Here is a 16,302-nt window from a genome sequence, read left to right on the forward strand (position 1 = left end):
TTTATATGTGATGTGCAAGTTACTTTCTGTTGAAGTTGCTGATATTAAGGATAATAACAAGGATATTGAATCTGTTTCTGTATCCATTAGCCAATACATGCCATCAGATAATACTGATGAAATTAATAAGAAACTATGCAATGATATTAAGACTTCAGTTGGTAATGAAGTCATAATTATGGAGGATTTTAATTTCAGATATATAGATTGGGAAATGCTAGAGTAAAATTATATGGGAGAAAAGTTTTTTGGAAACTATTAATATAATATAACAATATTTTGGAATAACATGGGGCCAATTGATCGATCTTGGCTGTTCCACACTCTAAACTAAAGTAAAATAAAAAATAAAGGACCTTAAAGCCAGTTCTTATCATTCACATCTTTTGTTTTAAGCTTGATTAAATATACTGACTCTACAATATCTGAAGTCAATTTTTGAATTATAAGTATAATTTGGATGAGAATAATCTTAACAATATTATGAAAGAAATGGATCTTAGTGTAATAATTAATCAATCTCTTTAATATTTGCAAGCACTATGCTATTGTTAATGATAGGGAAAATAGGATTTTAGGTGAAATCTAAAGAAATACTAAATACAAACCAAAAGAGTTTATAATTTCATTGCACAGGTCACATATGGAGTACTATGTTCAGTTTTGGACTCCTTACATTAGAAAGGACATTGAATTGTTGGAAAGAGTTTGAAGAATGGTTACTAGAACGGCACCTGGGATGGAGGGGTCGTCATATGAGAAAAGGCTGAAATCTCTCAAATTGTTTTCCCTTGAAAAAAGAAGATGACTGAGGCATTTAAGATGGTGAAAGAAATTATAGTGTTGATGCATCATTTTTTTCATACTTAACAGTGAGATCAGAAGGAATATGCAACACAAATATAACTTTTGGAAGAGTAGGAGTCATTTCCAGTTAAAACAGTTAAATGGAATGGTTGTTTGTTGGAATAGGTTGCCTTCGGATGTTGTGAAGGCAGTAAATTTAAGCACAGTTACAAGAAATCTTGACAGCATCCAAATGATAAGTGCTGGCCTTAAGATTTTTTTTATAATAGTTTTAGTTTAATTTAAAGGATTGGATAGCCAAGATGGACAAATAGGTCCTATATTCTCCCAAAACATTATGTTTTGTTAATTATTTATTTTTCATGAAAATTTGTTTACAGGCACTTATGTCACACATACAGTAAAACTGAAAACGATAACTGGCACATTTGAACACTATATTTATAATTTAAATTTAAAAGTTACTTATTCATTCATTGAATGAATTCATTTTCTCAACTTACCCTTTTCAAAACAATTTGATTTTGTAATATTGACGCATTCTCTTAAGAAAACGTCAAAATGTTCCCCTTTAAAACAAGATTGTATGCTTCCAACACCATCCTCATACACTTCGAATAATGAACAAGAAGTTTCCACTGGAAACCAGCCATTCTTGCCATCCGTAGAATTATCGTTTTGAGTAGCACCAGTAACGGACTGAGAGTCATCTTCTGAAATTGAAAATTTTAATAAAATGGAAGAGTTGTGTTGTTAATTATGATTCTAAAGCCAAAAAATTGTAAATTATAACAAATTGTGTTAAAAATACAGAAATTATCCCTTAAAATAAACATGAGATCTCTACAACTTACCAGAAACACATTTGCCGCCCTCAAGACTTGCAGTCGTAATCAGTTCCCGTTTTATATTATTTTGTATTTGTATTGTTGTAACGTTATTCTCTCATTCGTGATAACTTTTAAATTACATACTGATAATAATTCAAAGTCCAATCTGTGTAACGATAATAAATTAGCATATTTCTTCATTAAAGGTTTTACCAGCTCAAAAATTGCGATTACTTTAAAGCAGGGGTGTGCAACAGGCGGCCCGCGGGCCACAACCCGGCCCGCCAAGCCATTTAGTGTGGCCCTAGTTGTTGTAATCTAACCATGTGGCCTGATCTGTAATCCAACGCAAATGGAATATTTTTAAAAGCATCGATCCTACGGGATTCCCAGGCTTCGACACGACAAACTTCTAAAATTATCTTTGCCAGAGAGGAGCAGGCCGAATTCGATTGGTCGGCCTCCTTAGGGCATGAATAGGTGACGTGCACTAGCACTATTGTCTACGACTCAACGTCATGTCCTGAACCTCGCCTTCGCCCGCTGGCGACAATTTTCCCTAACCTCTGCTGTCCGTCATTCATTATTGGTGAAAATTTTATTACCTTTTACAGTTACTACAAGAGATTGAAGGTAAATTGATTATTATTTAGCATATTGTTGTGACTTTACTGAATTTATTAAAATTTTTGCTTTCAGATGCATCTGATTCTATGTACAGTGTGACCTCGTTATTCGCGGGGTTACGTTCTTTACCCTCCCGCGAATAGCGAAAACCGCGAATATTGGACGCAGTTTTAAAACGTATATGTATGCGATTATATACTATATGAAATGCTTCCCAAACACTAATGATACTTATACTCATTGATGCAGTAATAATGTAGCAATATTGTATACTGTTATGTATTTCACTAAATTGTACCGTTTGTTACCGGGCTGTGCTTTGCCGTTTGCGTTGTTGGGGAAGCTGAGGCAGTCAGCCAATAGCAGTCCAATCTTGTTTGGTGAAGACGACAATTGATAAAACGGCTTGATTGAGTAAATACAACAGAAATCTCCTCGAAAAGCCCTTTCAGTCTCTGTGACCTACAAAAACGCAGTTCGCGCATAACCCGCAAATATGGGGCCGCGAATGGCGAACCGCGAATAGGCGAGGTCACACTGTATTTTGCTATTCTCAATTAATTTAAGTACCGGAAAGCTATGATCGGGATGCCAATTTAGAAACATGTGTTTCTGTCCATAAGAGGTTCCATGTGTAAATAAATTCTATGTTTTTTTCTACTTTGCTATTTTCGTGAGAATAATTTTTGTTTTGATTTCAGGGCTAGTAAAATGTCAGCAGTTAAGAAACGAAAATTGATGATGAGGGAAGGTTATTCAACAGTGAATGGTGCACAAAATATCTTGTTGTCCCACATAATCAAGGTGTTGTCTGCCTCGTCTGTCAAACTACAATTGCAGTCATGAAAGAGTACAATATTAAGCGACATTACGCAACTAAGCACTCCTCCCAGTTTGATGAAATTGTTGGTCAGGCACGAAAGGACAAAATTGAACATTTAAAAACATCCATTGAAAAGCAACAAGGTGTTTTACCACTTTCAAGAAAAATTCAGAACTGGTGACAAAACTGAGTTTTAAGCTTTGTGAATGTATGGCAGAAAAGGGAAAGCCTTTCAGTGATGGAGAATTTATTAAAATTGTTTAACAATATTCACAGAATATGCATGTCCAGAGAAAAATATTTGGTGGAGCAAACTAGCCTTTCCCTTTACTGTCTCACGCAGGACAAAATATCTTTCAGAGGACATCAAAGAAACTTTGAAAGAGAGATTGAATTCGTGTGAAGCTTTCAGTCTGGCTTTGGATGAAAGCACTGATATCAATGACACATCCCAACTTGTCATTTTCATCATAGCTGTTACTGCAGGCTTTGATGTTGTCGAAGAGTTTTTAGATATGGCAAGCCTTTCCTCCACAACCACAGGACAGGATATTTGTGAACAAGTGCTTAAGGTTGTAGAAAAGTTTGAACTGAATCCTTATAAATTATGTGGTGTTACAACAGATGGTGCTCCTTCCATGACAGGTAGGACAAATGGATTCACCAAGAAATTTCTTACTGCAATTGGAGCACAAGACGTAGTTGTAAGCCATTGCATTATTCACCAAGAGAGCTTGTGCACCAAAGTTCTGGATTTTGCAGAAGTCATGAAAAATGTCGTCCAATGCGTAAATTATATTCGAACACGAGGATTAAATCATCGACAATTTAAAACTTTTTTAGATGAGCTGGACAGTGAGTATTCAGATGTTTTGTACTTCTCTGCTGTACGTTGGCTTAGTAGAGCTGCTACTTTGAAGAGATTCTGGAATCTGCGAGAGGAGATTAAGTTCTTCATGGAGAGCAAACGTCAGAATGTGGACTTCTTGAGCAATGAGAACTGGCTGAATGACTTAGCATTCCTCACAGACATTACACAGCATCTGTCTGATTTAAACTTAAAACTACAAGGGAAAAGTCAACTTGTGAATAAGTTGTTTGAGCATATTTGTGCTTTTGAGAAGAAATTGGAACTTTTCCAGGTTCAGTTGAGAAGAGCCATATTGACCCATTTTACATGTCTTGCAACCAGGAAACTGGAATTTCCTAATCTGGATGGAACCAGTGTACGAAAGCTGCGTGATGAGTTTGCAAACAGATTTCCAGATTTCAGACAAACTGAAATTAGATTGAAATTGTTCGCTCAACCTTTTGATTTGGCAGTGGAAGACAGTCCTGATGATTGCCAAATGGAACTCATTGAACTGCAGGCTGACATGGACACTGAAAGGAAATTCTCTGAAAACAGTTTGCTAGACTTTTACAAACTCTGTGTACGTGAAAAGTTTCCCAATTTGTCCCGTCATGCACAAAGAATTGCCTCCCTTTTTGGTAGCACCTACTGCTGTGAGCAATTTTTCTCCAAAATGAAGCTCATCAAAACCAAATGTAGAAGTCAGCCGACTGATGAACATTTGACCAGTCAGTTAAGAGTGGCAACCACTTCTGTCAAAGCTGATATTGACAAGCTCTGCAAGGACTCTAAATTTCAAGTGTCGCACTAAAATGATCACTCATGCAAAAATATAAAATATTATTGCTTGCATTTTGAGAATTTTTTTTAATTTATTGTGCATGTACACGAATAAGCTTGTTTTTTAAGTGGCCCCGCTTGATTGATGAAGTTGGTTATATGGCCCACCGACGAAAAATGTTGCACACCCCTACTTTAAAGCTACGTTTACAGCCACAAGAAACATCACCAGATACTTAAAACAAATAATTGGCATTATATCGGAAGCTGATTTCAAATACAAGCATGGGTGTGAGATTAAGATAGCTTCACAGCCGAAAACAAACAAACAAAAAAATCCCAGTGTATAATGAACTTCCAGTTGAAACAGATATAGTGGTCATTACACCACCAAGAAGTTAAATACTCAGACAAGGAGTTATTAGTAATAAATATACATCTAAAGACTGGAGCATAGTGGAATCAATTACTCGGACATGTTCTGTGGAATTGATGTGGGAAGGGTTCTCATGTAAGTGAAGAATAAAAATGGTGTGCATAACTTTATCCAGAATAGACTTAAATCAGGTTGTAATGAAACAAAAGGAACTTATAATGTAAATGCTGATAAAACTGGAATTCATCGAGGTTACATGGTATGGCTGAGAAGCTCTCATCATATGGAAGAGCAAGCGTAAAAGTTAACTAAGTGTTCAAAGGACAGGTGATTCAAGCCAAAAATCCAATGTGATCACCTACTGGAAGTGCCCTGGTAAGAGAACAGTCAACTTAGTAGCTTCAGAGAATAATTGGTAACCACAAGCTCTAGCTACTAAGGAGATAAGATTCTTATCAAGACTACTTCCAGAGGACCATTAATTATGGAGCTGCCAATGGATTTACTCGACCACCTACCCAGGACGAGGTGTCACACTGTCAAGATTACCAGGACAACTTGGAACAAGACACCGTACCATTTGCTTGTTATAGCCCTTGGAAGAAAAAATTATTAAAAATGCTTGGTGAATGAGTAGTTAAGTATAGTATTTTATTCTGTAGTATTAAGACTGTGCAAAGACTTTTTCTAAAGCACAATATCAGTGTTGCTATAATTTGTTGCAGCAAAATTATTTTCTATATAATTTCATAATTAGAGTGTAAATCAGGCATACGATTGAAAATAGAACTATACAGACTATGATAAACTGAAAAGAGTCTTCTGCTTATATTTCATTTGGACAAGAAAAACAGCCCCTCTCGTGATTATTTATTTCTAAAATAAACTGGTGTACGCGTGGTAGGCTGCTAGCTTTTTTATTTCTATGGCATTCAAAATGTATATAATATTTCCAGACATTAGTTCTTTGTAACAATGTGTAGTTTAAACACTGTGAACCTATGCCTGGAGATTACAACGTTTTTCCATAGAACACGGGCTTTGCATTATCTTTTTGCTCGTGTGATAAAGTTCGACTGGAAACACCAGGACACCAAACAAAGCATTTGGGTTTGACATGGTCACGTGGTTAGGGTACTCGACTCGTAATATGAGGGTCGCCGGTTTGAATTACAGTCACACCAAATATGCCCTCCCTTTCACCCGTGGGGGTGTTATAATGTGATGATCAATCACACTATTCATTGGAAAAAGAGCAGCCCAAGATTTGGCTGTGGGTGGTGATGACTAGCTGCCTTCCCTCTAGTCTTACACTGCTAAATCAGGGACGGTTAGTGCAGATAGCCCTCATGTAGCTTTGCGCGGAATTAAAAACAAACAAATAGACAAATCAAATTCTACTACAAGAAAATATGCAACTGTTTCTAATCAGTTTGATAATGTTCATTCTAAAACTCACGTTGCAAATTTCTGAATCGCCTCCAGTTTTCGAGTTATGAAAGATTTATCAAAAATATTCTAATACATATTGTGAAACGAATAACTTTTTTCTTTAATAACCTTATTTATTCATTGAAAATATCATTTAAGAATGTATAATCTGCATATTGTCTTAATATTATCTCATGTTCAGCAGGATCAACAGGAATTAATGGCTTAGTGTTCCCATTGTCCTGAAGTACAGCTTTTAGACTAACTTTAAACGAGTCGATAAAAAGCCTTCTTTCTTTGGAATGATGTTCAGTATCTATTATTCCATTAATACATCAACAGTTATAGATAAATATAAATTACCTTGGATGCTGTATTGAGAAACAAAAACTTTGATAGCTACTTCAGTATATTGAAACTCTTCTTCCTGGAGCTAATAAATTTCCTTGCTGTAAACTAGAGTCAAGTTGTTCTTCCTGCTGCTTTCAAAGAGACAAGTCACGAATTAGATCATTTAGCTAATCTTGTAGGATCAGATGGGATAGTTTATGTTGAGGTGCCACAGAGATAGAAGTACTTGATGAAGAGGATAGCTCTTCTGTTTCCCAACGTGATGGTGGATGGAGCAATGAAAGACCATCTCTATGAGGTTCTGGTTTCATTGCAGATACAATAACTTGATACGTAATGTAATGTTTAGTTTTGCCGTTATATCCAAAAACATTTATCATGAAAAGTAACAGTCATATCATGGGAACTTCAGATGGCATACTTGCTCTCTTCATATTCAGCCAGTGTCAAGTCAGATGTGCAAACTGTACAACACACATGTGGAGCCCAATGTTTTTCTTGTCACCAATTTTACACCAAAATTAGTGGTAGTGAACTACATTTATCTTGTGTGTGATGTGTTTTTTTCTCGTGAACCTAATATATATTCTACAGATATAATAGAAACTGCTTGGGTGATTATTGCTCTTTCAGACCTTGATTAAATTTGAGGTAGATAGTATTTCAAATAATTTTCTAATTTTTTTAATTACGTTTAGAGAACTATAATTTAAAACAGTTTAAAAACAAAGTTTTCAAAACTTGATATTATCGCGGATATGATGCAAAAAAGAAAATCGGACTTTGCTTTGGCTGTGCATGGAGCGAGGCAAAGTGGCTAATTGAGAGAATGAGAGGCAGCTCAGAAAAAAATGTTTGACTCCATCCCTTTAATGCTCAATTAAGTAACTTCTCTAATGTTCTAGAAAACTGAGCACACGAGAGTTTCACGATTCCTTAGTGGAGCAGGTGAGAACGGGAATGAAGCAAAAATGGTGCAGTTTGCTAGAATTATATCGAAAACAAGTAGCATATAAGATCAGTATACAGTAAAAACTGTCTAAGCCGGAAACCGCATGGGGTGGAAACCTGTACAAGCCGAAAATATCAAAATTTTATAGCATTGTCATAAGATTTCTCTCATAAAAGGCCCTCTATATGGCGGAAGTTGCGGAAAACTAGTTTAAACCTACTTCATCTATCAGTGAACAGGATTAGTACCTGAGAAGTTGTTGTTTTGAATTAAGCATAAAGCTACACAATGAGCTATCTGTGCTTTGCCCACCACGGGTATCGAAACCCGTTTTTAGCGTTGTAAGTCCGCAGACATACCGCTGAGCCACTGGGAGGCAGTCCCCGAGAAAGGACAAAAATATTTTTGATTAAATATTAATTTTTTATTTAATTAATAATTTCTTTAAATGTTAATGAATTCTTGCTTAATTAATAATTTGTTTAGATATTAATATCTTGGACATTTTGTTACAGTAAGTGTTGGTTAAATATATTATGTTCTTTTTTCTGTCATTATTATTCCGGAAGTCGCTATTCGAAAGAACAATTTATTGTACTTTTAGTCGCATTTACTGATAGAAAACTAGAGAAACCATGAATGATAAATAAAAGTGAAAATTAGCGCTGTTTCAAAAATTTAAGGAAGAATAAACTTCCTATGGAATAGAAAGCGAATAATAAAGGGTGGATGACAAGTGCTATATTCGAGGAATTTTTGAACAAATTCAACAAAAGAATGGAACAAGAAAATAGGAATATTCTACTTTTCCTAGATAATGCAACTTGTCACTCAAAAGTTCAACATTCAAATGTTGGTTTAGTCTTTCTACCTCCATGTACAACATCAGTTCTACAGCCACTAGATAATGGAATTATACAGTGTATAAAATTAAAATACAGAAAATGGATGCTTCAGCATATTACTGCAAATACGGCCGACTGTAAGAGAGCATCTGAAATGACCATGAAAGTTGACGTGTTAGATGCAATTGCATTTTTTTTTAAGTCATTCAATCAAGTGTGTAATAAAGCACTTTCGAAACTGTGAATTTATTCCTGATAATGGCGAAGAATGTGGAGAAGTTGTTTGTTATGATAATTCAAGTGAAATCCAAACTCTAATTGAGAAGATTGATGCAGATGATTCTGTGAACGGGAAAGTTTTGTGAACGTTGACAAAAATGTTTTAACAGAAGCTGGTGAAATTAATTGAAAATCTATAATAGAATCGCAAGATGGTAACAATGTGAAAGATTCAGAAGATGAACAAAATGGAAAAGATAGTGAGGAAATAGAAATTCCTACTTAATCGCAAGTGTCAAGTTATATTAACGCTATCAAGTTGTATGCAAAAATGAAGGGAGAAAATGAACTTCATGAAAAGGCCGTACAACTGACGTACTCTTTTAACCGCATGAAAAAGCCCGTTAAGAAAAAGAAAAACAGTTGAAATTGGACACTTTCTTCAAATAAATTTGATTAAGATTTTGTGTACTTCTGTATATTTTGAACAATGAACAAAGGTGTGTGAAACAAATTTGGCTGAAAGCATAAAAATTAACATTAATGATTTTTAAAGTGCATTATGGGTAAAAAAAATGTTAAGATGGGGATAGGACTCTTGAAAGATGACAAATGAAGACTTGTATCCGATGGTTATGAAATAACTTGGTTATTAATTTCTGTTTTCCTTCAGTTTTACTAATGAAGACTTCAGAAGTATTCCTTATCTTAAACAATTGATAGATGAAAACAAAGTTGAACAAGACAATTACGTTTTATGAATTTCGCATAAAGTTTCACGAGGGCTACCTGCGCTAACCATGCCTAATTTAGTATTTATAACTTAGAGGGAAGGTAGCTAGTCGACTTCACCCATTGCTATCTCTTGGGCCACGCTTTTACCAATGAATAGCTGGATTTACCGTAACTTTATAACGCCTCCATGGATCAAATGATAAGCATGTTTAATGGCTGGGATTCAAACCCCGAAACCATTGATTACGAGTCGAGCTTCCTAACTACCAAGACTCTCTTTCAAACAACATAACGAAATACCTGGCAGAACCCCAAAGATGATCTCATTGTCCACCCTCTAGTGTAGCACTTTGGAACTATCTTCCTCTAGCGACACACTTTAAAACTACAAGCCATTTGTTGCCACTTTGTCAAGCCACGAAGTGACGTTTACCTCCAGTTCTCAAAGCGAAACCCACCCCACTGTGGAGTATTCCTTATTCTCCTCTCACCCATATTCTCACACTCACTTGCTGATATGACTTCTTTTACCTTAGTTAAGAGACTTAAGTACTTTAGTATTCACAGCATGTTTTAACGTTATGATATTCAGATACATTCATATCCAATAGATGAGCATCAACATCCACAACATATTCTGAGATGAGCAGCAAATAAATAAACAAAGACGGCAACAAAAAACAAGAAACACAAATAAAAGAATTTCTGGGGATTCACCTAGACTGAACGACTTCAAAATTCTGCTAAATGCTGAAGCAAGCAGGTTTATAACAGATGTTAATATGATGAACAAAATAAAAATCTAAAGCGATTGTAACACAATCCTAGAATACCTTTGTACACAATCTTTTCTATTATACATTCAACGAGGCCTGGCATGGCCAGGTGGCTAAGGCACTCGATTCGTGATCTGAAGGTCGCGGGTTCGAATCCCCGTTACACAGAACATGCTTGCCCTTTCAGCCGTAGCGGCGTTATAATTTTACGGTCAATCCCACTATTCGTTAATAAAAGAGTAGCCCAAGAGTTGGCGTTGGCAGAGGATGGTGATGACTAGCTGCCTTCCCTTTAATCTTACACTGCTAAATTAAAAACGGCTACCGCAGATAGCCCTCGTGTAGCTTTGCGCGAAATTCAAAACAAACAAAAGCCTCAATTTCCTTGAGCCGTTGTACCACTCATCCACTTGGGCATCAACAGGACTACAGGGGAGTGACGATACAATAACATCATAGACCTTCAGAGAAGAACTGTCGTTTTACCTTATATTTGTCAGAGAAGAGGATTATTACAAGTTTACAACTTGTCACATAATGTTTATTATGATGCCAACTAAATATATGAAATCACCAGATTCATGTATAATCTTTACTATTTATGAAAAGTTGAAAGACAGCAGTTGTTTCAACTCTGACATGCAGTGCACAGTTGAGAGATACAGTATTGCCTCTTTGAAAACAACAACAAAAAAAATAAAACCTATATGGTAGGTTAGCAAACCTAACATTCAAGGAATTCCACCAAATAAAATTAGTTGAAAAACGTTATATATGATATTATTTGTAAAATTTAAAATGTTAGTTTAAAACTAAAACGTCCCACTAATATGTCAATAACAATAATAAAGAGCTGTATTTCTCATTCAATCAACAATGTTCTGAAAGACTCACCATTCGTACAGTCGGAAGCAGCGACACATGTTTTGGTGTTTGAATCAAATTTTCTGCTCTCCTCAGGACACTCTCTTCTCACATAATCGCCATTCACACATTCGTAGTAAACATAGCACTTGAAACGGTTAGGTTTGCGGTTTCCTTCAGGGCATTCGTAGTTTAAAACTAAATGGTGGTGAATTAATAATAAAAATATGAACCTATGTATGTAACACATTATTTGTTACAGAACATTTTCATAAAAATACACCAAAGTTTCACCTGTCTTTCATTTTAACTCGACTAACCAGAGGGCAGCTTGTATTTAGCACCCACTGTAATTTCTTGGGTTATTCTTTGGTGACCGAATAATGAAACTTAACTTTCACTCTTATAACACACACATATAGCATCAGAGCGCAAAGCTTATGTTTGCGGCAGTGGGTGCAAACCATAAACCCTTGGATACAAAAGTCAAGAAGATAATCATTAAGCCACACTTGACCCAAAAAAAAACGCTCCACTAGGAGCACGTAACAGGAAATGTGTCTTTTTTTTCAAACAGATATGAATCGTACATACATAAGTTGGATTAACATGGTTCGGCTGGGCGTGGCCTATTGGTTAATTTACTCTCGGACTGTGAATCCAGTGGTTCAGTACTTGTATTCCCTTGCAAAAAAAAAAGGTTTTCTCCATACATTATGGCTGTCAAGGCGTTATAAATATGGCACTCAACTCCTGCTCAAAGTCGAGGGTAAATCGGTGTCTGTTTGTTTGTTTTTAGAATTTCGCACAAAGCTACTCGAGGGCTATCTGTGCTAGCCGTCCCTAATTTAGCAGTGTAAGACTAGAGGGAAGGCAGCTAGTCATCACCACCCACCGCCAACTCTTGGGCTACTCTTTTACCAACGAATAGTGGGATTGACCGTCACATTATAACGTCCCCACGGGTAAAAGAGCGAACAAGTTTGGCGCGACGGGGATTCGAACCCGCGACCCTCAGATTACGAGTCGCACAAATTAACACGCTTGGTCATGCCAGGCCTAAATCGGTGTCTAATAACTGAAATATGTTTGAAACATAACTGTAAGGAAACTGTAAAATAGTAGAACATTTTAAAAATAAATGACTGCAAGTGAAATAGTTGAAGAGTAGATGTATTAAAACGTGATACCGGTAGAAGGTTTATAGTCAATAGCTTACACTGATATAGTTCAAGCGTAAATATATCTAAACTGATACCTAAACAAAGAGTGGGATTGACCGTCACATTATAACGCTCCCACGGCTGAAAAGGCGAGCATGTTTGGTGTGACGGGGATTCGAGACCATGACCCTCAGATTGCGAGTAGAGTGCCTTAACCACCTGGCCATGCCAAGCCATCTGTAGTTGAAATATTACTAAACCTAAACTGAATACTCAAAAGAGTTTATAATCGGTCACTGAAAATAACACGCATGAAGAGTAACCATATCTGAACTGTACAGCTAAGAAAATATACGAGTGCATGAGTGCACTAAGTTTGTGAAACACTATTTATTTAAGTCTTTCTTCCTGCATTATATTATCTTTGCATCAACGCATGTTTGATAATTAGCAGCGATTAGTAAATGACTTATACTTTCAGCTTCTCGCCTTACACCCAAGTTCACATACAATATACTTACACGAAAACTGGTCAGATATGTCAACTGATAAAACTAAAATATGAATACACCACAAGACTACAAAGAATCTGGAATTGCCAGCGGACACAGGCATTGCTGACGAAGCTCTGCATAAATCTGGGTTATCCCAAGTCCTGCCTGCCTGTTTTTTTAAATGATTCCAAGTCAGTTCAACTCCTAGTGAAAGTTATTCGAACTAATACATGAGAACGGTAACAGGTGGCTTTCGGGTGGAGAGAACCGACTAATTTAGCTACTGAGCCTATGAAAATGTAATTTGATTGGAATGTTTCCATTAAACTGCAAGAGGTTACATTTAGTTTCTGTGACATTTAATTGAACACCGACAAGATAACAGACCGATATCAACAACAATATCAAATATTTCAGAATATATAGTCGCACGAGCTACTAGTAAAGCACGCTACAAAATGTACTTTGCATACAGGGTTTCAGAATCAGAGCTGTTTGGTTTAACGTGGTCGTTTATTTATTTATATACATACAGTTACGACAGAAAGTGTTCGTACCCCTGCGTCGTGAGTAGTTTTTTCTCACAACTTAAGAAGTACCACGATTAGGATAACACGGTATATTATAAATATTATACTAACACACATCTACATAAATTTTTATGTAAATTGAACGACAAATAAACTGTTTATAAACAAATAACCAAACATAGGAGGGACAGAAAGTGTTCGTGCTTCTACTTTTTATGGTCAGTTGTGCAGCCTTTCAGGTGAAATACTTGGCGCAATCTCTCCTCATAGCCCTCCATGATCGTTTGACAGTATTCGACTGGTATTTTCTTCCATTATTCTTTACAGAAGGCCTCCAAATCTTGCAAGTTTTTCGGATGACGCCGATGAACCCCGGTCTTCAACTCATGCCAAACGTTTTCAATTGGGTTGAGATCGGGTAACTGCGATGGCCACTCCACAACGCTTATATGGTTCCTCTGCAACCAGGATTGTACATATTTCGATGTGTGCTTAGAGTCATTGTAGTGCTGCAAGATCCAACAACGCCAAAGCCGCAAGTTCCGAGCATCATTCTTGATATAAGTGCCTAATATATCAACGTACTCTTCTTTTTTCATGATTCCGTTGACGCGGTGAAGGCTGCCTACACCAGAAGAGCTGAAAGAATCCCATAGCATGATCGAGCCACCTCCATGTTTAACTGTAGGGATGTTGTTTTTTTGGAAGATTTTGTTTCCCCTTCTTATGGAAAATATTGCGATAATCATTGTGGCCGAAAAGCTCAATTTTAGTCTCGTCTGACCAAAGAATACTCTTCCAATAGGTAAAGGGTTTATCTACATGCTTTTTTGCATACTTCAATCGTGCTTCTAAATGAAGAGGCTTTAAATACAGAGATCTACAAGGATGGCATGCTTTGAACTCAGAAGAGCGTAACATGTTCGTAACTATAGAGGTGCTTACTTCAACCCCAGTTTCCCTTACCAGTTTCTGTATGTCATCACGTGTTAGACGAGGGTTCCTACTAGCTTCTCTGAGAACCTTCCTCTTGGTTCTCTCTGAAATTTTGGTGAGGTGTTCAGAACGAGGGAGGTTAGCAGTTGATCCTGTAAGCTTAAACTTGGCAATTATGCTTTGAACAGTAGATTTCGGCACATTAAGTTGTGTAACAATAACGGAAAGAGCCACACGAGACTTGTATTTTACAATAATTCGGTTTTTTAGATCACTGGATAGTTGTATCCTATTCGCCATGATGACCAAGCAGATAATGACGGAGACGGCGCTAAATTGCCGGAAGTAAATGTTTTGCTGGCTAAATTCCAATAATTATGAACCCAGTGTCTAGTTCTGGAATGGTATAATGTTGTTTATTCGCCAAACTAAACAAAATTTGTACGGGAATATCAGTTTTTTCACACGTTCTGAGCTGTACGAACACTTTCTGCTCCTCCTATTTTTGGTTAATTGTTTAAAAATAGTTTATTTGTCGTTTAATTTACATAAAAATGTATGTAGATGTGTGTTAGTATAGTATTTTTAATATATCATACTTAGCCTACTCGTGATACTTTTTAAGTTATGAGCAAAAAACCACTCGGACGCAGGGGTACGAACACTTTCTGTCGTAACTGTATATATATTTATGTTTCAGCAAAGGTGAAATTAATGTTCACGACAGCATTCCTAGTGCTAAAAACAGGTAATACTGGAATTTTCGTAATTAACGACACAAAATATGTAACAAGTAAAAATCTGAGAGACAACATTAAAAAATAACTCTAATTTTAATTCCAAAACAAGATAAGATATGACTTTCAACTAGTTTTATTTTACGACCTTATGCTTTACACACACACACTGTTTGGTAAAATTTAGGTTCCCATCCCTGCGATGGGGTAAATGCCAAAAGTCAGTTTTACAGTTTTGCGCTTGACAACAAAACAAAAATCTCCACGTTAAAGCGAAGCATGAATTTCAGGGTTTCGTGACAGAAGCTTTGATGTAGTATTTAAGCTTTCTTGGTGTATTACATTTTAATATTTAAACAGGTCTAGAAAAGGTTATAGAAAAAGTGTACTTGAAGTTCCAATCAATTAAACAGTGATACATAAACAAACATAATTTTAGGAATTCGTCATTTTAATCAGTTTTAATTTTTGTTTGCTTTTGGTTTGGAGCAAAGTTGCACAATAAGATATCTAGAGAGATCGAGCATTGAATTCTAGCACATTACGTCATCGTGCTAATCGCTGTGCCGGGGGAAGGGATTTCAGTTTTTTGAGTTGGTAGATAAGGTTTTTTTTGTTATTTTTTCAGCCTCCATGGCTGAAATGGTGAGTATGTTTGATGTGACGTGGATTCGAACCCGTGGCCTTGATATTACAAGTCGAGTGCCTTGTCTATCTGGCCTTGCCGGGCCCTTATTCACTGTCTCATGCAATAGTTGTGTTATATTCAAAATCACTCTAAGTTTGAAGATAAGCGACTGTCACGCGATACCAAGATATGTCCAACTCCAGCTTGTGGATGGCCAACTAGAGGTACCGCAGAGATCATTGAAACAAATTCAACTTAAAAGAGATCTTCATGTATCTGTGTTTTTATTGTGCCACTGCATGATAATCATATGTAAATACAAAGACGAAACTATAGTAGATTTTTCAAGAAATGGCCAAGTGGTTAGGATAATAAATTTTCAATTAATATTTCTTCGATCTTAAACACTTGTACACATGCTGGCTCGGCATACCCAGGTGGTTAGAGTGCTCGACTCGTAATCTGAGGGTCGCCTGTTTGAATTACAGTCGCACTAAACATGCCCACCCTTTCACCCGTGGAAGCGTTATAATGTTATGGTTAAT

At 36.4% G+C, this 16,302-nt stretch overlaps 1 protein-coding gene across 1 annotated transcript in view; it reads right to left on the bottom strand.

Annotated features, from left to right (window-relative positions):
• Positions 1-13,069, bottom strand: part of LOC143227503 (uncharacterized) — a 13,806-nt gene extending 737 nt beyond the window's left edge. The window contains exons 1-3 of the mRNA XM_076458945.1: positions 12,954-13,069; positions 11,300-11,467; positions 1,311-1,520 (exon numbers count right to left, since the gene is read on the bottom strand). Of these exons, the coding sequence (XP_076315060.1) occupies positions 1,311-1,520; positions 11,300-11,467; positions 12,954-13,047 (472 nt within the window). The 5' untranslated portion in view covers positions 13,048-13,069. The remainder of the gene's footprint in view (positions 1-1,310; positions 1,521-11,299; positions 11,468-12,953) is intronic.
• Positions 13,070-16,302: the final 3,233 nt, after the last annotated feature.

This window comes from Tachypleus tridentatus, chromosome 9, assembly GCF_004210375.1.
Source record: "Tachypleus tridentatus isolate NWPU-2018 chromosome 9, ASM421037v1, whole genome shotgun sequence".
Classification (NCBI taxonomy): domain Eukaryota; kingdom Metazoa; phylum Arthropoda; class Merostomata; order Xiphosura; family Limulidae; genus Tachypleus; species Tachypleus tridentatus.